Source organism: Miniopterus natalensis, chromosome 1 (assembly GCF_054644295.1).
Source record: "Miniopterus natalensis isolate mMinNat1 chromosome 1, mMinNat1.hap1, whole genome shotgun sequence".
In the NCBI taxonomy this organism is placed as follows: domain Eukaryota; kingdom Metazoa; phylum Chordata; class Mammalia; order Chiroptera; family Miniopteridae; genus Miniopterus; species Miniopterus natalensis.
In genome coordinates, this window is record NC_142081.1 from 101,897,888 (window position 1) to 101,922,272 (window position 24,385).

General features: G+C 50.4%; 1 protein-coding gene across 9 annotated transcripts in view; it reads left to right on the forward strand.

Moving 5' to 3' along the window:
* Window positions 1–3,570: 3,570 nt before the first annotated feature.
* Window positions 3,571–24,385, forward strand: part of TLE3 (TLE family member 3, transcriptional corepressor) — a 44,144-nt gene continuing 23,329 nt past the window's right edge. For 5 of the 9 annotated variants that reach the window (XM_087824741.1, XM_087824749.1, XM_087824743.1 and 2 more), the window contains exons 1-6: window positions 3,571–4,181; window positions 4,740–4,840; window positions 5,339–5,402; window positions 6,363–6,407; window positions 21,880–21,942; window positions 23,496–23,600. In XM_087824741.1, coding sequence (XP_087680867.1) covers window positions 4,158–4,181; window positions 4,740–4,840; window positions 5,339–5,402; window positions 6,363–6,407; window positions 21,880–21,942; window positions 23,496–23,600 — 402 coding nt within the window. In that variant the 5' untranslated portion in view covers window positions 3,571–4,157. The remainder of the gene's footprint in view (window positions 4,182–4,739; window positions 4,841–5,338; window positions 5,403–6,362; window positions 6,408–21,879; window positions 21,943–23,495; window positions 23,601–24,385) is intronic. The other 4 variants (XM_087824757.1, XM_087824770.1, XM_087824764.1 and 1 more) reach the window with 1 other exon arrangement.

Genomic DNA, 24,385 nt, shown 5'->3' on the forward strand with positions numbered 1-24,385 from the left:
CGAATCCTAACACTTCTACCCAGCTTGGGGCAAACTACTGAGCTTTCCCGGCCTTTTTTACTCTATAAAATGAGGCTACCAGCCAGGCCACTTCCCTCGGGAGAGAGGTGAGGATAGAGTTCTCGCCCGGGTAGCAGTGCCCTGCCTTGTACATAATAAGCACTCCGGCGCATTTCTCATTCCTAACTGCCAGGCCACATCCATCACACGCTGCCGCTGGCTCCACTGAGGTGCCCGACCAGGCGCTGGCGCTGAGGCTCACAGGTGGACTCGACGGGAGTCTACCCTGCATGAGCGCCCCGGCTCGTGGGGTCCCCATGACTACGGACGTCGGGTTGGAGCGACGCACGAACGCGAGACAGATCTGCTGTGCTCTTCTGTCCACAGTCCGCGTAGAGCCGGCCTGGGGCCTGAGCTCGTAGGCCCACGGCCGGCGGGCGCCATCGTAGCCAGTCCAGAGTGAGACCAAGAGAGGGAGGCCCGACGAGGCGCCGAGTTCTGGCATCTTGGAGGCATTGTGCTTAATAAATCCGGGCGAAACGCATACCCACTCTCCCCCTTTCCTCGGCTCCCAAATCGAGACCTGCTGTGGGATCCCCAGTTTATGGGGTCTTAAAACCCCCTCCGCTTGGATTAGAGGCTTCAAAGAGATAGCTTTAAAGTTCTCCCCCTCCTCGCCCCACCCCTTTTATAGGCCACCCCTCCCCCAGCACCCCTTCTAGACTTCTGGACAACAAAACACTTAATGCAAGTTTAAGCGGGGGAGGGGGGAGCGATTTTCAGGCTTCTTCCTTGCAAGCGGAGCCCTAGAAATTACCTGTTTCAGGCGTGTGCAGGAGTCGGGGAACCGTGGAGTTTGAGTGTTTTTCTGTTCTCTCTCTCTCTCTCTCTCTTTTTTTTGGTTTGTGTGTGTGTTTTTTTTACCTTTTATTATTTAAATTGATACGTTTCATTACTAGGGAGAAAAATAAAATATTCCTTTGATACACAAAATCAAATTGATATTTAGCCTCTGCTTACTTTTTTATGCATGGCTCCTTTATACCACATGGTAGTGACAGATTGTTTGAGCTGGAAGGAAAAGCCATTCAAAGCTAATTAAGCAGCCATTCCAAGCACTATTTGCAAGCGGGAGGCTCAGAAGCCTCCGCATTTGTCAGCGCTCCCCTACCCCGCGTGGTTTTGACTGACAGCCTTGGCGCGGACTGACAGCTCCCGGAAGCTTCACCAATCAGTAACGGAGACTTCCCTTAGCGGCCTCTGATTGGTTTTTCCTGCCTTGCTTGAGGGCGGGGCTGGCGGCCCCCACGTGGGCTCAGGAGCGAGAAAGGGGCGGGGCGGGTAAGAAGCGGGTGCGCCCACCCGTGACGTAAGGGGGAGGGCAGAGGAGGGGGAGGGGAAAAGAAAGCTCCAAAGAGGAGCCATTTTGTGTCTAATGAATGCTGCGGCCAGATTCTCACATCTGTCGAGCGGGGCTTCTCCCCTCCCCTCCCCTTCCGTGCGCGCCGTACACGACTTATGTTTTTATTTAGGAAAATAAATAAATGAAGAGAGGAGCCGCGGTTAGGGGTGGGCGGCCGAAGCTCCGGGCGCGGGGAAATTGAGCTCCGAGGCGGGCGCTCACGTGTAACTCCCTGCGCACCAGCCTCGTAGCGCCGGCTAGCTAGCAGCCCCTCATTAAGATGCACAAGCAAACTTGGCTCCTAATGAGGGGAAAATATAGATCCGGGGGCGCGCGGCCGGCTCTCGCGCGCCGGCCACTGGCCCCGGGTGCGTGCGAGTTGGCCCAGCTGCTAGAGCGGGACCTGGGGGCCACCTGGGTCCGCCCACGCGAAGTCTGAGGTTGAGGCGGCCGAAGCTGCTCGGGAGCCCCTTCCCCGCGGCCTGTGCGCCCTGACGTAACCCCGAGCGCAGGAGAGCTAGGCCGTGGGTTTGTGGGCAAATTGGCCCGGGATTTGAGTGGTCTGTGCAACCGCGCGGGGAGTCCTCGAGTAGCGTGCGGGGGCGGGTGAGCGTCTGCGTCTCCCGGGGCGTGGAAGCTGGCGGCTGAGACACCCGCAGGGTTGCACGCGCGCCCCTCCGCAGGCCCTCCGCGACGCAGTGTCGCTGGCGGGACAGGCTGAGTAAACCCGGTCGGAACTCGGAGCTCCCGGGCCCGGGCAAGGCCGCCACCTCATTCTCTACTCTGCTCCCCTGGCCTCGGCGTGCGGTGAGGAACTGCGGCCAGGGCGTCACTGTTCCCACCGGGAAAGAACCCCGAGTGGAGACACCGCGAACTGAGCTAGTTATCCGCGGGCAGTCGGGCCCTGCCTTCTGCGCTGCCCGCCAAGCGAGAGTTCACCGGACTTCTCTTCGCAGGCATCCGCTGCACATCAAAGAAGTGTTTATTTGGTTTTCCGAAAAGACGGACGAGTGAACAAAGAATAGCTGGGGGCCACGGAGGGGTGGGGGTGGGGGCGCAAGAGGAGTAAAGAAAAGGGACACCCTCAGTTCCTAGCTAAGTTGGAAGGCAACTTTGGGAGCCACCATTTTCTTCGTCCTAAATCTTGTGAAGTGAAAACATTAAAGTGACAAAGTGATTTTGTTTGTTTTATAGTATCTAATTGGGCTGCTCTGCAGACCTAATGAGATTAAAGGGAGGAATCGTTTGCCGCCACTGCAGAATAAACTGATACATTACACCAGCCACAGGTTTTGAGGACTGTACAGCTTGTCTTTTTTCTTTTTGTTGTTATTCCTGTCTTCTCTTTCCTCCTCCCGCCAAATAATTATTTGCTAGTAGATCGTGGGAGAAAAAAAGGTGAAAAAACTCTAGCAGTCCAGGGCTATAATATATATCTATTTATTATATGTCTTTCGGTTAATTCCTGATCTGAGGAGCGCTGTTTTTCACTCCCAAGCTAAAGTCACCAGCGGGTAGGGCCTGATTGCTACTTTTCATGCATAGTTTTAGACACAAGAGGGCATTGTGACGTCGCGCCCGCCGGCGTCCAGTCGCAGGCCGAGTCAGGTGGCCCCACGTGGGGGCCCTGCGCTCCCATTGGCCAGCGCGGGGCGAAGCTGCCACATTATTTTGTTACTTTTCAGTCCCTATTTGGAACTGCTCTCGCGGCAGTTCAGACCTCGTGCTGGTCGCCCCTCGCCTGTCTGTGTGTGGTATCCGCAGGTCCGGGGCACTTTTTGGTGTGTGTGTGTATTTGTACGTTGGGTGTGTGTTTAGGAGGTTTGTCTTGGTGCCGAGCGGCGAGCCGAGCCGAGGGGAAGGAAGGAAGCCGCAGAGCTCCTGGGTCTCCGGCTGCGTCTCTCCTCCTGCGTTCTCCTGCCTGCGCGCTCCGAGGCGGTTGTTGCGGCGCGGAGCGCTCGTCTCTGGAGACGCGGCGCTTGAGCTGGGAACAGCGAGGACCCTTTTGCGGAGGCTTCCTGTGTCGCTGGAGTTAGGATGCCAGATCGGCTGCTGATTTGCACCCACTGAGCCGGAGTTTCCTTCTCGGCCCTGGGAAGGGCTGGCGGCGGCGGTAGCAGCTGTAGCAGACGGAACAGCAGCTCTCCTCTCGGGGGGGGGGGGGGGGGGGGGCGACGGAGCGCCCGCGCCTGGCTCCCGCCCTCACCCTCCGGCGCTCCTGCGGCCCCTAGCCGCCACCTCGGAGTCAGCCTTCTTCCTCTTCTCGCGGACAGCTGCCTGTGGGTTCGGACCTGCGCCCCACGGATGTTGGGGCTGCCCCAGCGTGTCCCCCTCCCACCTCAGTGATTGGAGGGGGCCCGCTCTCTCCCCTGGAGGGGCCCTGGCCCCGGGACCCCGCGCCGGACCTGCTGGGGAGGAGACGATGTCCACGCAGCCCCTGGTTCTGACGCGCTCCACGCAGCCGGGAGAAGGCGGCCGGCCACAGCCCGCCGAGTCCTAGGCTCACAAAGCCCGCGCCTGCCGCCCGACCTCGGCGCCCGCCGACGACTTTGCCGCCAGCTCCGCGGCTCTTTGTCTCCGCTTGGGTGGGCGCCCGACTCTGGGATTTCGCTGCGAGAGCGAGCTGGGGGGGCCGGGGGCGAGCTCTCGGTTTGCCGGCCGCCCCCCGCTGGGGTTTGGCTCCCCCCTCCCCCGCACCTCCCCGGCCCGGGCTCTCGGCGTTTCCACGCTCTCGGAATCACGACCCCTCCCTGCCATGTATCCGCAAGGCAGACATCCGGTGAGTAACTGCAACTCGGTTTATTTAAGCATCTATCATGGCAGGGTAAACGAGGCACTTTATCTGGCACCTCCATTTTGCTTGTTGCTACCTTTCTGGGATGTGTGTGTGCGCGCGCGCGCGCGCTCACACAAAGGGGATGAGGGGCGCACCGTTGAGAGACTAGGCTCCTTCCGCCTGAGTGTCTTGGGGGGGTTGCCTGTGTTCCCCCAGACCTGTTTGTTTTCACGCTGTTCCCTGCTTCCTCGCCTAAGTCTCCCAACTCAGCCGCGTGTCTCCCAGCCCCCATCTTACTTGGGAATGGGGGACTTCTTCGTTAAAGGGATGGGAGCCCTGCAGCCAATCGGAAGGGATTGGGACGCCCCCCCGCCCCCCCGCCCCATCTAGGAACTGAGAAACTTGCTGGGAAGGTTCGGGTCTGTGAGGGTGGCCTCTCTGGTGGAGTGGGGACGGGGTGGGGGAAGCCGGGGGCAGCCGCCGGGGGGCGCTAGCCGCTTGGAGCCCCATCTGACTCCCCTCTCCCCTCCCCCTTCCCTGTCTTCGCCTCGCGGACTCCAGGCTCCCCATCAGCCCGGGCAGCCGGGATTTAAATTCACGGTGGCTGAGTCTTGTGACAGGATCAAAGACGAATTCCAGTTTCTGCAAGCTCAATATCACAGGTAAGTCCTGTGGGGGCTGCCCAGGGGCTGGCGGGGAGGGGGCATTCCTGCTGCGGCTCCTGCTCCCTCCACCCCGCGGGGGCAGTGGGGACTCAGACCTCAGGGCTGCGGGCGGCCGGGGCCTCTGCCTTTTGTTTCCCCTTTCCAAGTGCGTTGCCTTAACCCTTCGCTGCCCCCAGCTACCGGGCCTCCCGCACCGCCCTCGGGGTGCCCGTGGGGTTCCCAGGGTGAGGGTAGGATTCTCGGCCGGCTTGCTCTGGCTTCTGGAGGTCGAGAGGCAGCGTCAGGGACCTGCCTCCCCGTGGCCCGTAGCAGTCGCCTCACTCGGCCGCTGGAAGTTTTAGTTGTTTCACTCCCCCTCCGCCCGAGGCTGCGGAGTAATGGGGTAACCTGGGGGGCGTCAGGGAAGTGGAAACGTGGCTCTCAGAGGCCCTCCCATGGGGCCTCGGGGAGGCTGTGCAGGCCCCAAGCCTGAGCTGGCTGCTCCTGTCCTTCCAGCCTCAAAGTGGAGTATGACAAGCTGGCGAACGAAAAGACGGAGATGCAACGCCATTATGTGATGGTGAGAGGCTGCGAGGGCTGGGCGGGTGGCTGGGAGGGCGGACAGGCCCACAGACATAGTGGAGCCCATTCCCCCCAGGGCCCGCTGCAGGGCAGCCCTGGGAGCGGGTGAGTGTGCCTTCTGAGCTTTCCCAACCTCCTTCAGCCGGCCACTTGGAGAGGAGAGTGGGTGAGAGGACAGGCAGAAAGAGAACCGCAAACCCTAGGCCCAGCACTTCTGCGCTACCTTTGTGCCCTTCATGTTTTGAAGGTTTCCTAGAGTGCTGGTTGCCCTATCTTGGTGAGTAGGACAGGACCCCACATCAAGGGTTGGATAAAAATCTCCCTTATAGCCTTCTTGGAAGTGTTTGGAAACTTTACTGCCCAGGGATATAGCCACAGTGGGTCATAAGCCCTCCCTCCTACCCCTTTCCTTCCCCAGACATTTCTGAGAGTAGAGGAAGAACCTCCACTGCCCTCTCAGTTGGGATTTCCCAACTGAGGATCTTATCAGCCCTGGGGCAGTAGATGGCCATCCTCTCCTTTTCCCAGTGTCTGTTCCAGCGAGTTTACATCATCCTTCTGTGAGGGCATGGAAGGCACTTAAGCGCCTCCCTACACTGCTTTCCACATAAGAGGCCTTCGACACATTGCTAAATAACTCTCAGAGGACAAGAGGGTCCCAGTGTACACACAATTCCCTGTTGAACCCGAACCTTGTATAAACAGGATATATGGCATGCGGTGCTTGTGGAAGGGAGGGCCCAGCTTCTCTGAATACTGTATATATAATGTTCTGTTGAGAACAGCACTTGCTGATGTTCAGCCCTTAAACCACTTTATTATTGGCTTTGGGGTTTGATTTAAACTTCTTTAGCAAAAATGTGTCAGGAAAGTATGATTTGACCAAAACCTTCCCAAAAGCTGATTTAGGGAAATGGAGAGATTTCTGTTTGTTAATGGTAGTTCTTTTCACTTTTAGTACTATGAGATGTCCTATGGCTTGAACATTGAAATGCACAAGCAGGTAAGTGCTTTTCTCTTTTATATGTGTGTGTGTATATGTACATGTGCATGTGTATATGTGTGTGTATGTACATATGCACATATGTATATATGTCAAAATTTTAATAACTTATATAATACATGGTTTCTTACGGCCCCTCTGTTTGAAAATGAGCCTAGTTTTTCTCTTCCTTCTACTTCTCCTTGAAGAATGAATGGATCCGGTCCTTGAAATGCAGGGTCTGAAGCTTTGCTAATTTCTTGGATGTTGAACTTTCAATCTTGTGAAATTTGTCCTGGTCTTGGATCTTGGTGGAGGATAAAGGAGCAAAGGGAAAGTTCTACCTTCAGGATCCGTTTTAGAACTCCTGAAACCCAGAGGTGGCTGGCTGCTTTTATCTGTTTTAATGTAAAATTCTCAAGAGGAAATACAGGAGGGGTGTGTGTATGTGTGTGCAAAAATGTGATGTTCTGCCTTGATAAGATTTAACTTCAAAAGTCTTAAAAGCCAAGCTGAGCTGTCAAAACTTAAAGGGAACAAGTCACTAACTGCTTAAAAATATAACTGGAATGAAATAAAACCCTAATGCTCTTTATGAGGGAGCTTTCTCTTCTCTTTTTTAATTTGAAAGCAGCCTCGTTCCCATTTTACAGAGAAGGAAGGTGAGCAGGAGAGGTGAAGTAACTTGCCCAGGGGCAGCCTGGCCAGGACTATTGAGATGGCTTGGAGTTGAGCTCACCTTTGAAATCCTGAAGTCAAACCAGTTTAGCTAGTGTGGTGCTGCTTGATGGATATGTAAACTACCTCATATTGTCACTCTTCTAATAACAGTATACCTCAAACTAAGCAAATACAAACACCCTTTATCTAGGTGCATATCAGTAAGTAGTCCCTGGTGCTAGGCTGGGCTGTGGGAGAGGCCTGTTTGTGTATTTGTGTTCTGAGGAGAGGCTGCCTATAATTTGGCTTGGCCAGCGATTAGTGTTGGCAAGCACGTATAAATGGCACAGGCCTGTTGTTCTTTTTAACAATTGGTGTTCTTGAAATCTCAGAAGGCTGTTGACTCATGCTAGCCTTTGGTGACCGTGACTTGAATGGATTTTCTGCTGTAAATTAACAGTCGTTTACAAGGTTTCAGTTTTGCTCTTTCAGCGAGCAGGACCCAGGGCAGGTGAGAAGGGCAGGTGACTCCTGGAATGCTCTGAGATTCCTGCCTGCTCCAGTGGCTTGTATAGAGCCTTGTGAATCTGTAGTTTCCTTCCCCCTTCTGGAGGGAGCCCCCAGTGTTGGGTGAAGGGCAGCCAGAAAGGGTCCTGAGTTTACTGAGCAATGTGGGAAGCCAGCTTGTGGCTTCCTGAGGGATTAGCTTTTTAGGAAGGCACATGAAGGCTGCCAGGTTTTTACTTCTTGGCCCACAGAAATAATAAACAGATACCACCTTGTATGTAAAAATGGTTTTCCTAGGAGAGTGATTCTTCCCAACTTGAGGTGGAACTGACTGGTTCTGACTTGTGTGATAAGATTGCATGAAGTGGAACTGGGGTCCCAGGTGTTCATGGACCTTGGGGTGTTATGCAAGGTGCCACCTCCTGCCTTTCTCTACCTCCTCTTTTTCCCCCCCTCAGTGCTTAGTATCTTGGGTGTGTTTAAAGAGGGTAATTGCACCCAGGTTTAAAATTTATAGCAGCAGTTATTCTAAGAGCTTCATAATTAAGGTGTAATATGTTGTTGCATGTTGAGGTCTGAATGGGTGGTGTTCCTCCCCATGTGTGTGAATGGATGGTTCTTTGGCACAGAAAATCCACCTTGGCTGACAGAGCAAAGCTGTTCCCAGAGTCCTGAGGACACTGAACTCAGGAAGAGTTAACCATCTTAACGCATTTAGTGGTGGGGCTTGTATAAAGAGCAGCTGTGTGCATCTGGGGCTTCTGGCCATTCCCCAAATAGGGTTCTTAGGGGGAGAATGCCTGAGATTTGGCTACATTGCCTCATTTAATCCTGTCAGCTGCCAGAGGCAGATATATTCTCTGTCCCCTTTTTATAGGTGAGGAAATGGAGGCTTCAGGGGTGCCAAGAAGACAGAGCTGGGACTCAAATACAAAAAAATATGGGCCTGTGAATTCCCAACCTAGGTGCTTCACCCTCCTTGTTTCACCTTTGCCTTCCAGCCTCAGTTCCCATTTGCTTCCCAGCATGATTGTTTGCTCTGAATGCTGTACCTTTGCAGGTTTATGGCAGTCTCTGAGTTGGCTGAAATCACCATGTGGCTGTGTAGGAACAAAGAGACAAGGAGGTGAAGAAACCTCTGCAGAGAAGTGTAACCCTGACCTAATGGGGCTGGCCACTCCCTGGGCTTGCGAGCTTTCTGCAGAAGAAAACCCAGCCACTAATTGTAGTGTGGGTCTTGGGTGCATTCGGTAGATGGTGGTTAGGCCTGAGCAAACAAGTTTATCAGCTGACCTGTTTAGCGGTTGACTGGTGTTTTATCTGCACACACAATCAAGTGACTGGAGAGCTTGAATTATTCATGCAGTGTCCTGCCCTCTAGACCTGACTGTTCGTGTGATTACATCTGCCTGGAACAAACAGGCTGGATTCTTCATCTTTAAGCTCACGGCTGGGGGTGGGGACTGTCTGCACTTTTTTATATAATAGATGATCTGAGCTAGCACCTTGGGAAGTGTGGCAGTCCTCAGCCTGCTCTCACATACATCCTCTTACCAGCACCACCATGGGAACCACAGGTTCTGCCAAATGGGCCCTGTATTGACAGAGGGCAGCTGATGAGGTGCGACCAGCCCATTTTTATTTTACTGAGAGGTTAAACTCACTGTGGCTGGCTTCTCCCCTGGCTGTTTCTCTGTCTCCCTGTCTTTCTTTTTCCAAGCTGTCAAACCCCAGAGAAGTAATAAATGGTTTCTCCTCCCACTCTTCTGCCTCCGTTCCTAATTATGGTAAAGCGAAGATTACAGAATCACGGGCCTGGCCCGAAGAGGTCACTCACCTCCTCCAGGCCCTTGCTTGCAGACATAATGTCAGGGGTGATTCAGCGAGGCCAGGGAGGGGAGGATGACTGACCAGCTCATCAGTTTCCATCTTGCTCCTGCACAGGCTTTGCAGTGTCAGCCACAGATCACCAAGTCACTTAGAAACAAGGGCCTCAGATCAACTGTTGTGCCTTTGGGTTTGAGGCCCTGGCACTGTGAGACACTGGGTCAGGCCACTTTGTACCTCCATTGGTGAGCACTGAGGGTTTGAAAGAGGACTTGTGTTTTGATTTGGGGGCAGCCTCATGCCAATGCTGTACAGTCACCTTTTTCTAGAAACTGAACAACTCTTCCTCTAAGTTTCCTTTTGCCATGCTGGAACTGGGAGAACCCTGTGGCATTTCATCCAAACCTTTCAAGTTACAAATGAGAAAACTGAGGCCCAGTAGGGGAGCTGATGCATCCCTAGTGGGCCAGTGCCTTGTTAGCAGTAGAGCTGTCACTGCAGCTTTTCCTCCCAACCCCAGGCCTCTTCAACAAGACTCGAGAAATGAAGAGTGCTCATGTACTAACTAATAGCACTCTGTGCCTTTAATTACTATTGCTTCTTTCTATGCTGTTATCTCAAGAGGCTAAGGCTACAAACCTGGTTACACCAAAGTCCAAAGTACCCCACTTTGGGTTGTATAACCATATAGGCTGAACCCTCTGCCCACAGTCCTCTTCTGAATTGCCAGCTATTTGCACAACTAATGATTTGAGGTCCCAATATTACACGGAATGTACAAGTAGTGAAGATCCCAGAGGTAAGATTCATGGGTGAGGTAAAGCAGTAAAACCTGTGAACTTTTTACTCAAGGATACGGAAAGCCATGGTGGTGGCCATGAACACAGAGCTGAAGGAGAGAGAGGAAATCTCCATTTGTCACCTCCCCTCTCTGGGTCCTCTCACATAAGTAATAAGGGGCTTGGGCTAGAAAATATCTAGGTTCCAGGCTTGAAGTTCTGTGCCGATTTTGAAGGTGTGGGTGGCCAGAGGGAGCCAGCAGGTGGCGAGATTACAAAGACCCTGCCCAGGAGTAGAGTCTGTCTTGGTAGGGAGAAGGTGGCACCACTCTCAAAGTTGAAGAGGACACAGGTCCTTATATGAGGGCAGTCTATTTGTGTAGAGCTAAGAAGAAATAACAGTATCATTTTTGGCCAGAGTGCTGGCATTTAAGAACCCCTCTGCAACTTGGTTTCCTGGTTTCCATCTGACCTTTCCTGCCTTGCCACTCTTCCCTGGAACAATCTCCTTTAGTCATGCAGCTCTTGTCACTGTCCTGGGTCCCTGCCTTACTCAGCTTTGGGCTCTGCTGATCTCAAAGCTCTCTTCACTTTGTCCTGTTCACCCAGGAGAAGACCGCCGCCCTTTCAAGACTGCTGGCCTTCTCTGGCTCCTATTCTTTGCTGCTGCTGATGTACAGAGTGGGGGTGTGGTGCTTCTCTGGGTCTTTTTCTTATCATACATTTGATCACTAAATGACCTGGGAGATGGACAAATGCTCCCTTGTCTTTACCCATCAAGAAAACTGTGCTTGGGAGGGAACCTGGCTCATAATTTAAGACTCCTTCCAAGGACTCTCCAGAGCAGGAGGTTCCAGATTGCACAAGCTCTTTCTCTCTCTAGATTCCTTCCTCCTTACCTCCTATAGGGTATAGTGTGTGTCAGAGGCCCTTCATTTCCATTTTGTTAGAGTGAGTCAGTCAAGGAATGAATTCACTTTTTCTTCCTGCAAAGGAAAATGTTTTTCTGTCCCATTTGCTGTATAAAGTCTTGGGATACCAAGAACAAAAAAGGTGATCAAGGCCGATCTCAGTGGGGTCCCTGGGATCTGGCATTGGTGATGTCCTTTCTCACACTTCATTATCTCATTTTTGTAGTAGTGGAGGAAGGCCCTCTGCTGGGGTCTTTTACACTTATGTGCACTTTGCATATAGTAGGTTCTTAGTAAACACGTTTTTTTCCCTTTAGTCAGAGGGTAGAATTCTGATTCCCTGAGCCCTGTGATTAGGAAGTGGGGTTTTAATTGTGGGCTCGCCTCTGGCTCTGCAGGCTTCCTCCCACAGCTCAGCATCCAGTTTCTTCATCAGTCAAATAAGGGGGTTGGCTTCATTCCCAAAACGGTGATTAGGGACCTGGGATGTGCTGGGTGTGGGCTGGGGCTGGTGAATGAGACACCCTTCCTTCCACTGGGGAGTCAGGCATCTAAATAAATCATTGCAATGCAGTGAGGTCAGTGCTAATATGGCTGAGTGACACAGGAGGAGCACTCAGGACGGAACAGAACAGCTTATTCTTCCTGGGAAAGTGGAGTCTGGTAGAAGACTGCACCCGAGGGCTGTTACTCGAGCTGTATCTTAAGAGGGAGGGCAGGGGCTTATTAGGCAGAAGCCAGCATTGGAGACTCCTACAGCAGTGGCAACAGTGCGTGGAAAGGCAGTGACTGTGTTCCGGAAGCCACAAGTCCACAAGTCTTCGGAGTGGTGTTGGGGGGGTTCCACTTGGGGAGTGAGGCGAGGTGGTGACATTTTGCAGCAGGGATCTCCAAGGACTCCTGCTCACACACTCTCGACTCTGTGGCTCCTGCGTCCCCATATGGCTCTCCAAGGCTGGCTCGAGTCCATCTGCCTGGGGTGGGGGTGGGGGATGCTCTGTGTGTCTGCAGCCTCCCCTTTCTGCACCCCTACCGGAATATGCTGGGTTGAACTTTATTTCCTAATGTGGCATTGTCTCCTTCCTCATATGGGTAATTCTGTAATGACTGGTTGTGACCCGCCCCCTCCCCCATATTTAATTCTCATCAGCCCAGCTCTCCACTTTGCTATTAATGATAGCAGCCAGCAAAATAGCTTTCAACATGCCATTGACAGTCTGGTTTAAGAGCGCACTTGAAGTAGTGCTAGACAGCTGAAAGCACCCATAATTGTGTACCAGAGTGAGAACTGCGTGCTCAAGGGCCTTGTTTTTATATGCTTAAAGGGACAATATCTTGTTTTCAACAAATGCTCTCTGAGACTCACAGCCAAGATGCTTTCTTCCTTTCTTTCTTTGCCTTTCTCCATTGGCTATTTCTTTTCTTTCTCTTGGCTTTCAAAGTAAATGTTCCTCCTTAAGTTGGGGCTAGGAGAAACTTTGGGAAGGGGACGTTTCCTGCCTTCACATAAATAAGGATGATTCCCTGGGTTTGTTGCTTTGAGTCACCCCTTGCAGACAGCAAATCCCAGGGGCCAGCCCCCCCTCCCCCCCACCTGAGGGTCCTTAGGACCTGGCGCTTCTCACCAACATTGATTTTGAGTTCTTTTGTTTGCTAAGGAAGTTGCATAGTCAGCACAGCACAGTTGGCAGGCTGGCTTCCTAGCTGTCACTGAATGCTTAGACTGAGGCCACCTTTGTGGGGGTTGTGGGGGATGGGTCCTCCCTTTGGAGAGTCTGACCAGGAACCGCTAAGCCCCTTTCAAATCAGATTCTAGGCGGCTGTTATTGTGCGGAGGCCTCTTGTGAAATGTGAGGGTGGGTGGGGAAGAGTTTATATTCTCAAGTGGAGGCTCATCCAAGCTTAGGGAGTTACCCAGGGGTCCCATTTACTCAGTCCTGAAGATTTTGCCTGAGAACAATTACCTCCCTCCCCTCACCCGAGTCAACTTGATTACTTTGAAGATGCAACAACCTTTTGGAAGAGGCTCCCTTAACCCAGTGTCACCAAAGCTCCCCTTACCCAGTTGCATCCTTTGAAGGGTATAGAAAGAGCCACGTTACCAGCATTGGGAAAGACCAGGAGTGGGACTGAGAAGCCAGGCAAGCCCTGTTGGGTCTAGAGTCTGGAGTCTGGTTGTGGCCATCGCCCTGTTCTTTTAGAGGCTGGCTGTTCTGCCAAAGGCTAGGAGCAGTGATGGGCTTGGCTTGTGTGTCTTACTTAGGCTGTCCTTTATTTACCCATCATGTGAGTGACAAAGAATGGGGTTGGGGGTTGTGGGCAGCTGCCACCACTACCAAATAATCTTAGGAAGGAGGCCTTTGTTGAGGATAAAGAGTTTGGAAATTTGGATCTTCCAGATATTATTGGTTATAATAAAATAACCCTAAGTAGCATTTGATTATTTATAAAACAGATTAGACATTTTCATCTTGAGAACCTAAGATAATAGGCATTTGGGTCTGGTGCAAGCAAACACCAGAATGAAAGCATCAGAGCACAGAGCCGGGTGGGATAGGCCTGGGGTGTGAAGATGACCTGCATACTTCCAGGGCCCTGGAGGGCTGTTTTCTTAAGTTGGGGCTGGTGGGGTGAGGAGAGGAGTGGATTGACAAGGCTGTGAGTGCCCTGAGGAGCAGGACCTTTGGTGTTCACTGAGGCCCATGAGCCCTGCATGCTGCTTGACCCTGTACTTGCATGTGCAGTGTGCATTTTGTGGGATACTCGAGTAGGATTATGTTCCAGGTTGGGGTTCTCCCTAATCCTGTATAGCATTATGAACTTTCTGGGAAGGAAAGAAGGCTTGCTTTCTCAGGTTTCTGAGAGAGGCCTGTCAGCTGTAAAAGTTGTTTGTATAAAGAAATGTGCATAAACCTTTTTTTAAAAGTGTGTTTAATATAGCTAAAGCATTTTTTTTCATCTCACATTATGGATAGTTTAAGTGTGAGGGTAAGAAAGGGGGAGGTGAGAAAAGAGCTCAGAGGAGAGATGATAAGACAGATGTGGGGGAATAAGGAATGGGGACACATGGTAAGCACACTGAATTTGAATTACAGGAAGGAACTGAGTAGCAGGAAGCAAGGTCAGTGGCTTGGAGGTGAATTAGTAAACTGTGCTTGTCAAGCCTTGGGTGTCTATTTAGGCCTGGAGGCCTTATCTCATTGCCCTTCTAAATCCTTGATAACCATTGTTCACAGCTCTTCAACTGTTGTTTTGTTTTGTTTTAGATTCTGAAAACATCCTAGCCCCTTAGGATGGTGGTTTGGGAGGAGGTGGGTTTGAGAGGAAGCTGATCATATAAACAAGTTTCTAATAACTGATTTTTATTTTGATGGCCTATGAAATGCCACCACTCCTGCCATTCTTATTTGGGATGACAGGACCCTCTGACCCTTTAAGGAACAGACATACATGCTCTTTGGTTGTGAACTTGGTGGTAGGTGGAAAAAATGGAGCTGTGTTTCTACCCACAGTCTGTCCCCTCCCCCTATACCTCATTTTCACTTCCTTGCCACCCAGATTTCCTAGAGAGCCCCTGTCCTTTTAAAGTCATGGCCAGTGTTTCATTTGCAGCATTACCCTCTTGGGGAGACCCCCAAAATTTAAGGAGCTGCCTCTGCAGGGGTAATATGACTTTTACTGCCTGTTTAGGAGCAAGGGGAGATTTGCATAATGTTCCATGGGGGATTAGGTGGGGGATTAGGTGGGGGTTTGCCATGGCAACCCCAAGGGATGAACGGAGAATTTTTCCTGCTTGTGGGAGTTGGCCAATGGAATCTGGGAAGGTGGGGGAGGGGGAGGGGGTTTTCTGAGGAGGAGGGTGTGGGGAGTGGCAGTGCCTGGGATGAATGGGCAGTGTTGAGGGGAAGGTGTAATCTGAAAAGGCTTCCCCTGTTCTTTCTGCACAAGCAAGTTCTTTGAGGGCACTCTCCCAGAGTGGGGGTGGGAGGCAAGCAGAATTTAATGTGTTTGGGAACCAAGAAATTAAAGTGAACAAATATGTAAAGATTATTGGATCTTGTTAACAGGAAGCTTGGTGGATGGAAACTGAGAGACTGAGAAATGAAAGTCTGAGTCTTAGAACCAGGGAGGGACTTGGCTGTCATCTAGGCCCAGGTCCTTCCCTTGGAGTTGTGTCTAGCCCATGTTCCTGAGGATAGGGCACTCACTTGTGTACAGCACTTATTTCATTTTTGAGATTATTATATTGGACCCAAATCTGCCTCCTTTGTGTAACGGAAACTGAGGCCCAAGTACAGGACATACCTGAGACTGGAATGCAGGATTTTGCATTGTCAACTCTTTCTAAGGTCAGTGGCCTAGAATCTTTATCTATCCTCACCATCCCCCACCTCCTCACTCAGCCTTACTATTCCCAATTCCCTTATCCCCTAGGTTTGGCCGAAAACATCTGAGATTTCTGGTAGGGAGAGAAAGAGAAAGCAAATTCCTTTCAGGGAAGCATTGTGGAGGGGCGATGTCACGTACTCAGCACCCGGACTCTGTTCTAGCTGGGCAGGAGTGAGTGTGTTGTGTCCTCACTGCTACCCTTACCCTGTGTGAAGGACCTGGAGTCTGGTGCTAGCCAGCATCCCATTCCCTCCCATGGGAGACAGGTCTTCAGGGTCACACCAGGACTGGGCCTTTTCTTGTACAAAGCCCTTCCAGCATGAAGAATTCAGCAGCCTTCTTCGGAAGCATAAATACTTAATGGTGTTGTAGTTATATATAATTTGATCAATATGTCAGTGCTAAAAGGGCCTTTAAAGAGGCTCACCTATCATTGAGTGATCTGTGATGTAAACCTCCTCAGCCCCTCCAGGAACAGGGGTCATTATCTCCCTCAGCTGCTAAGTGGATCATTTATATGCCCCCTTCTTAAAGACACCCTGGCACTGCTTTCCCCTAGAGCCTGTGGCATGGATGGAGTGAGGCCTGGGGATGCCATGCCAGCATGTGTTGGAGGTCTCACCCCTCCCTGTCCCGGGACTTCCCTCCCACCAGTGATGAAATACCCACCTGCTTTATTCTAGCTTGGTCTGAGGAGAAACTGCCTGGCAAGGAATATCATCTTGTAGTCCAGTAATTGAGGGCCTATCAATTTAAAATTGCCTAAGAAATGCAGTGGGATATTTTAAGTTAAAGTTGCCCAAAACATTGTTCTGGAATCTTCCACTATTTGATTGCTGGGTGATTGTGGCACCTGGCTGCTGGAGCCTCCTTCTTTTGCATAACCCCTCAACCTCCCTGTGCCCCTGTGATTTTAATTCAAGATGAAGCAGACTCACTTTGAACACCCCAGGACTTGAGTCAGATTAAAGCTGATTCAAATTCAAGAACCCCAGAGCGGACTGTGTCTCCACACCAAACATACATGCTTGAAGAAGAGTGACCTGAGGTCCAGACACTGGACATGTCTTTCCAGATGCCACATGGCATGCCACCCAGAGCTGAGTTGGAAACCACCATTTCCACATGGCTTGGGAGTGTAACTCTTTCATGTAGACAGGTAGCTCTTCCTCATCTTATTTTTCTCACACACATCCATAAATAGGTCTCTGGATTCATAACACACCACCTCGATTGTCCCAGGAAAGGATCCTTGTTGTAGAAGTGAACCAGGAGCCTTGTGGCAGCCCCTTCGCTGTCTTGAGACATGGGAATTGCTGTTACTTCCCACTATATGATACATGTTGAATCTTTGCCTGGCTGCCTTCAGCTCACAACCAGTCTTTCCTTGTGAATCAGAGAACCCAGCCAGTGGCTTGACACATACAGATCTAGGACATCAGTGCTCTGACAGTTGTGTGCAGCTTTGCTGATGGTCACATTTGAACGGTTCCTTGCTATGAAGAATGGTTCTTGGGACCGAGCCGCAGCATAGCCCACCACGTACCAACCATCCACATGTCAAGGTGGCTTGCTGCTTTGCTCGTCCTTCAAACTCATGTCATGCGTGCACTTGTCTTACTGAACTTTACAGAGGAAGTGACATGTCACAGAGTAATTCAGGAATGTTTAGTATTCTAAACTATTTAAATTGTGACTTCTGGATCTTATAAGTTATCTAGTTCATCCTCCATTTTGCAGACAACAAAATTGAAGCCCAACGGAGGGAAGTGATTTGCCCAAAGCCACACAGCTAGATGGAGACAGAGCTGGGAATAGAGGTCAGGTAATTTCTGTGTGGCTTTGGGTCATAACATGTTCTTTAAAGTGGCAGGTTTCTCTCTCCTTGTTTCTATTCAGCTGAGGTTAAAAAGAAGTGTGCATTCTCAAGAGCTGACTGGTAGTATAAAACTAAATAGTGGAGAGACCTCTAATGGAAGTGGCTATCAGCGGTGCCTTGAGCAATCAACTAAATTAAAAAAAAAAAGCCAAAGCCTGGCTGGGTGGTGAGGCCAGGGGTAACAGGTTGCTGGGAGTGAGGACCACTAGCAGATTCCATCTCCCTTAATTTAGTGTCCTGGGTCAAAGGCCCAGGCATTGTAAACAGCAGCAAAGTGGATGCTAGCATGCTGGGAGAGAAAAATATACTTTTAGAATGCTCAAGTACCCTCAGTTTACAGCAAGATGCTTAGAGGTCCTGCTTTAATGAGGAGATGATGGGGCAAATGGGAGCTCCTAAGGCATGTTGAGCAGATTGTTCTTTGGGAAATTACACTTGCCCCCCACTATCTTGTTCCCCTCATTTATTTGTCTAACAATCTCGACAGAGACAGGGCAGATGTTACTCCAAGCTCCCAGTTGGGAGCTCAGATTCAGAATTTTGCAGGTTCTCCGTGCACGTTTCTCTGAAGTGCCTGTGTCTAGTAGATTAGTTCCTTCTGAGCAACACTGTTTTCCTACCAGCAGAGCTGTTTTTGAACCACACTTGAAAAGAAACTTTCAAAGGCAGCATCAGGCTCCCCAAACACCTTTTTCCAAAGGAAGCAGTCTTTCTGCCACAGGCACCCCTCCTCTCAGCTTCATGTCTGAGGCTCTGGCTCACAGGCGGTGGTTTGGCGGGACTGAGATGGAGGGAAGGATGGAGGGCGGCCTTAGTGATAACAGTGCCCTGAGCTGCCAAAAGGAGTTTTGCAGTCGACAATCTCCTTCTAGTTTGCGGTTGGTGACTGTCCCGATTGTTGAAGTCACACATCTCGATTTTGTTTTCTTCCCTTCTTGGAACTGTTGTTTGAGTTGGATAAAATTCTGTTTTAACAGCTGCTCTAATCAGAAATGCTGCCGATTATTAACCCTGATGGTAGTTTTTCTTTCAAAAATTCTTTTCTAAGCTCTTTCAAAATGTGGAAATTTGGCTCTTGGTAGGAAGTCATTTAGTGAAGTTGCTTAATTGCTGAATGTCAGTTTCTCCATTTGAAAAATGGAGATTTTAATAAGCACCTTCCTGGTAGGGTGATTGTGAGCTTACACACATAAAACACTTAGAAGAGCTGGGGCAGCCGATATCAGCCATTATTATTATCGTTTATTAAGAGTGGTTCTGTCCAGCCCACTTTCTCTTTCCAGTAGCTTTCCCTCTTGCTATCACCATCCTCAAAAAACCCCCACAAAAACCAAGTCATGAAAAAAATCATTTAGTGAACAGTATTCCCGTTCATTCTTTGACTTACCAGTATCCTGAGCTGTTCTCAGTGTTGGGTGGCCTGTGCAGAGACAGGCAAGTCTCAGTCCCTGCTTCCACTTTTTAGTGAGACCAGGAAGGGAATGCTCCTAACATGTTGTAGGTGATGGCACAGTTACAGCCAGGAGTGATGTGGTTTGCATACTTTTCCACCCCCAGCTCTCCCCAGCCCAGAAAAAACCCAGACCTAAGAACAGAGAAGTGAAGGTTTACTATAAAAGCTCTCAAAGTGTAAGACCACCCCCTCTCCTCTGCCCGCCCCAGCCCTGTGCAGTCTTGTCTTGTGGAGTACCAGAGTTCTAACTGCCACACAGTGAGGGCATCGAGGTCAAGCGCCGGACAGAGCCTCAATGCCGAACCCAGGCCTCCAGAACATTCCATAACTGTGTGGAGCTGTTTCGATGGCCCTGTTTGTGGTGTTGGGAGGCTGGTGAAGGAGGCAGAAACGGCTTTCAGAGGGGTGGAACGGTGAGTCCGAGAGGGAACTTGCTCTGATGATGCTGCACGGTCACCTGGTAGCCTGAAATCTTGGCAGATCCCTTTTCCTCATAATGAGAGGATGCTAGGCTCCAACCAGGCCCCGAGTGAAGATCCCACACAGGGGAAGTCTGTGACTGCGTGTTTGCTAATGGGTGTGGGGAAGGAGAAGGTCAGCTACTTTGTCCTGTAACTACCAAGACCCTGACACTTGGCCTATCTGCTGGAGGAAGTAGGTAATAGCTGGGAACTCTTTTCATAACCACCTACCCCAGAGATTGTGAGAGTTGTAGCTGCTGAGAAGGCCAGAGTGAGTGGGAAGCTTCAGAACCTGCTGCCTGCCTTGCTGGCTGTGGGGAGGGGCCACAGCCAGAGACGCACTGGGGTGGCTTGTGGTGCATCTGGCCTTTACCCTGTTGGCAAAGGGCTTGGCTGCTGCCTACCCCACTTCCCAGTAGTATGTCAACAGTTCATCCACCACGGCCCCTCCTGCAGATGCTGTCCACACCGGGGCAGGCCCAGGTCAATGGCCAGGGGAACACTCCACTATGAAAAATAAATGCAGAGAGGCCGGCAAGATTCTACTGGCTAAACATTTATTGAGCACCTACTATGTGCTAGGCACTGTTATTCTAGTTATTTGAGGTAAGAGGCCTTGGACCAATGAGCTTCCTAAGCAGTGAACCTAGTTTATTTTTGTTTGTTTTTAATGTATCTTCTATTCTTATTTGGCACATGAATGTGACATTTGAGAGACTCATGTTTCCATAAACTTTGGACTGAGATGCAGACTAGCTGATTGTTTCTAGAACTCCTGCCATATACAACCCTGACTTTCATACTTCATTCTCCTTCCCTCCTATCAGTTGATTTGGGGGAGGAAAAAGTGAACAGAAATGAGAAAGAACCCTATTTTGGAGTTGACTCTTCCCACTTACCTAGATTAATAATTTATACAATAATTACTTAGTAGTCTTCCCAGGTTGCTTGCAATATGAATGACAGGTATCTAGCGGATGGAGGCCAGGGATGCTGCTAAAAACCCTACAATGCACAGAACCCCCCCCCCCCCCACACACACACACACTGCAAAGAAGTATACAAATGTTAGTAGCACTGAGGTTGAGGAGCCCTGGTATAAATGTCCTTGCTGGAGTGTGCCTCAAATGTGCCAATGTGGCTATGGGTCCCATGATACGCCCCCACCCCTCTGGAAATTTGGAAGTAGGGACCATTATTGATACTCAATTGCTCTGGGATGCAAGGGACAGCTCTTCCCAACAAAGAATTGTTCCACCCCAAATGCCCGCAGTGACAAACCCTGACTCTGTTCCTGAGAATTGTTCCAGGAAAGAGTAGCAGTCTCTGGTCCCCACCCTGGAGACCCTGATGTAGTGAGCAGATTCCTGTGTTGGAGCCTGCCACTGTGGCCAGCAGCCCCAGCACACAGGGCTGCAAAAGCCTGTCAGTTCCTAGTGGATGGCCTGTCCATTCACAAACCACAGGCGTTCTCCTTAGTGGCCGGATTGGGGGTATTGGCCCCAGTAATTCTCCGGAGGTCCAGAGGTCTAGGGTCTGTTTGTAAGCTGGCAGACAGCATTGTTTTTATTTTAAGTGCACAAGGATTTCTCATCCAGAATCATTTGACATGCAGATGATCACAGATTTTTAAAGGCTGTTGTCATGGTTTTGTCTCTGGAAGATTGCTGTGTGCTGATGAGAGCTTTGACGCCAGCTCTGGGACCTCAGTCCTGGTGGCCTCAGGATTTAGAATGAGATAAGAAAAGCAATTGTGAGACTTGTCAGTTATTAGGTTTAGGCCTGTAGGCCTTCCCATCTGGGCTCAGTTAACCATTTAGCACCACTCTCTTTTAACTAATGTGGGGTTCACATAGCACATGGGTGGCCAAACCAGTTGATATTATTCTAAATGTGATCTTATCTGGAGTGTTAGAGGGTGGGACAGAGAAGTAATCATCCTTTCTACAGTCAACTTCAGTGAAGCCTTAGGGATCTAAAGAGTTACCTCCTGAGCTGCTTCTAGGAAAGGCAATGCTTTATCCTAAAAAATGCAGTGTTAATGGTGGAATTTCAGGTTGGGCAGCACATATAAGGGAAAGGCTGCAGTGAAAAGTGGGGGTGCAGGAGACCCTGTAAGCCACATATCACCTTTTGTGAAGCTGGCCCCAGGGGACCCTTTGGCACATGCCCCCTGGAGACTTCCGCTACCTCCTGATTTGTTTGAGAGCCTGTCTTCCTGTTACCATTCAGATCACTGGGCATAGCAGTCTGTTCCTCACTGTATTGTGTTTCCCTATTGTAATAGGTGTTACTGGGGTGTGTGGGGTGTGTGTGAGGGGTCATTCTTGTTTTGTATTGCTTTGTTTTTCATTAGGGCTTCCATCCAGAGGAGACAAACAGATTCTGACCCAAACAGATAGACCACCTCTGATAGGAAATTGGAGCTCCCCAAAATGTAGGCAGCCTGGTTGAAGGGAGTTGGAAGATTTCTTCCTGCTGTGATTTAGCAAAGAGGCTCCTGAGGGTGGAAAAGATGGAGCCAGCCGGAGGGTCTGTGGTTTGGGGGAGTTGGCACTTTGACTTGTCTGACACTCAGTGCCTTGATTTATTTGCCTGAGCTTCATGAGGTCTCTCTTCTTTTGCAGACAGAGATTGCGAAGAGACTGAACACAATTTTAGCACAGATCATGCCTTTCCTGTCACAAGAGGTAAGACCTTTTGGTGTGTCCTCCTTTTCTTTCCAAAGTAGCCTACTGGCTGGCTAGGTGTCACCAGAGCCCCAGCCCCTATTCACTCACATGACTGAAGTTGAAGTTGACAACCTGGGGTTTTACAGTCTTCTCCAGCTGGTTCAGGGGCCAGGAGCCACATCAGAGGGACAATGTGTTTATTCTTCTGGTAGGACTGATTCTCTGCTACTGCCTGAGATCAGGGAGGAGGGTTCTGGCCTGCCACTGAGGTAGCAGTGGACAGTGGGTGCCTTTGTGCCCCCCATGCCACATCCAGTTCACCCTCTGCTTCACTGTGCCCCAACTTCCACACCTGGAACCGTCTAGAAGCAAGGAAACCTGGCCAGTCAGTGCCAACACACAGACCCTGTGAAGGGAACCAGTACCTAAAGGGAACCCCACCATTCAGGACAGTGTACTCTCCAAAGGCGTGCCTTATCGGTCACATCACCTTCTAGGCCGTTTTGTAAGGGGCCCCCATCTGAGGAAGAGGCTCCTGTTTCCCAGGAGGCTCCTTGGTGCAGGGCGGACAGGTGGGCTGCCTGAGAGGCCTGTTTCCATCCAGCAGAGCTTACTCCAACTGAGGCAGGCCCTGCCCTCCACGCCCCTCCGTGGTTGGGCCCTTCTCAGCTCACTCCTGGAGTCCTGGGTCTGAGAGTAGTGACCAGTAAATTATTGACTTCCTTTAAAAACAAGATATAGCGATGTCCTCTGAGTTTGCAGCCCAGTAGGGAAGATAGCTGCATATGAAGCTAGTGCTACCTCAGTGCTGAAGGGAATGAATGCAGCGAAAAATGATTTTTTTAAAAAGACTCTTTTTTTAGAGTAGTTTAGGTTCATAGCAAAACTGAGTGGAAAGTACAGAGATTTCCCGTAGCTGCCTCCACCCGAGTGGTGCATTTGCTGCAGCTGACGAAGGTAACATGGACACATCTTCATACCCAGTGTCGACTCATTGTTTACGTTTGTGTTCATTCTGCCACTTTTCTTTCTCTTTCTATCTAGACATACATTTTTGTTTTCTCTCTATTTAGATAGATAACAGGTTTGACTATATTCAGGTACACATACTTTTCTTCTAAACCCTTTGAATGTCAGCTGCGCACATCCTGACAGCTCACCACTCAGTGCTCCAGCTGCGTCTCCTAACAGTGTGGACAGGCCCCTGCGTGACTCCAATGCCGTTACTGCATTTAGAACATTAATAATCATTCAGTAATGTCATCTGATGTCTAGCTCCTATTCAAATGCATGGAAGGAAGTTTTTTTGTATGTGTGCTGGAGGGGAGGCCGTTGACTAATATCCATCTTTTGGTTCATTTATGTTTTAATTTAAAACAATTTATGGGAAGTTTTGATTACAAAAGTAATACATGCTCATTGAAAAGGATTGAAAGGAAAATGTAAAAATGCCCTGTCCCCATCCCACCTGTGTCCTATGCCAGTGTAGTGGACCTCCTCTGCCTTCTGCTGGGGTTTGGTGACTGCCTGTCTTAAGTGGCCACAGTTAACCCTTGCCCTGTTTCCTCTAGCACCAGCAACAGGTGGCGCAGGCTGTGGAACGTGCCAAGCAGGTCACCATGACGGAGCTGAATGCCATCATCGGGGTACGTGGACTCCCCAATCTGCCTCTCACCGTGTGTATAGCCCTTTTATTCCTCTCATTTATCATAATCAGAGATTGATTTTGATCTTAGTTGGCCTCAAAGAATGGCGACCCCAGGACTCTGGCTCCCAAAGCATTTCATGGGCTTGGATCCATTTGGGGCTTTCTCCCCATTGAGTCCCTGATTGCTTCCCAGTCCCTGAATTAAAGGCATGTCTCAAATCTACCTCTACCCTTATCATCCCTGTCCTCCCTCAACTTTTGGTGTCCCTACCAGTGAGGGGAATGGGCCCTGAGACCACTTTCAAGGCCAGGCTGACAGATGGGGGTCCCTAGCCTCCTCATTCCACCCCAAGGGCCTGTCTGCCCTGTGCCCCCTCCCTGGCAAAGGTCTGCCTTTCTTTGGCCACCTGGGATCAGAACTGTCTCTGTACTGTTGAGGTGAAGTGTGCTATGGAATTTGGGGTTGGGCCTTGCTGTCCCATGCACTCAGCTGCCTGGCTGAGTGATCCTCACAGGCCCTTGTGAAGTCCAGTTGGGGAACTTAGGCCATCCTGACCTTCTAGGTCAAGGAAATAGGAAAAAATATCCCAGAGCTCTTTCCGAGGCCCACTTCTGGTTTGACCCCTCAGTGAAAGGAGGAAGCCAGATCTTTCCCCAACTTCTACCTGGCTTGAATCTTTAGTGTATTTCTTGGATGCAAATAGCGTCTTTCTCTTGCTTGATACTTTGGTTGAGACTAAGGATGTTTAAGGTAAGCATCTGAGAAAAAATAGCTTTTCAGTGTGACTTTGGTCAAGGTTCTTACCCTTGGGG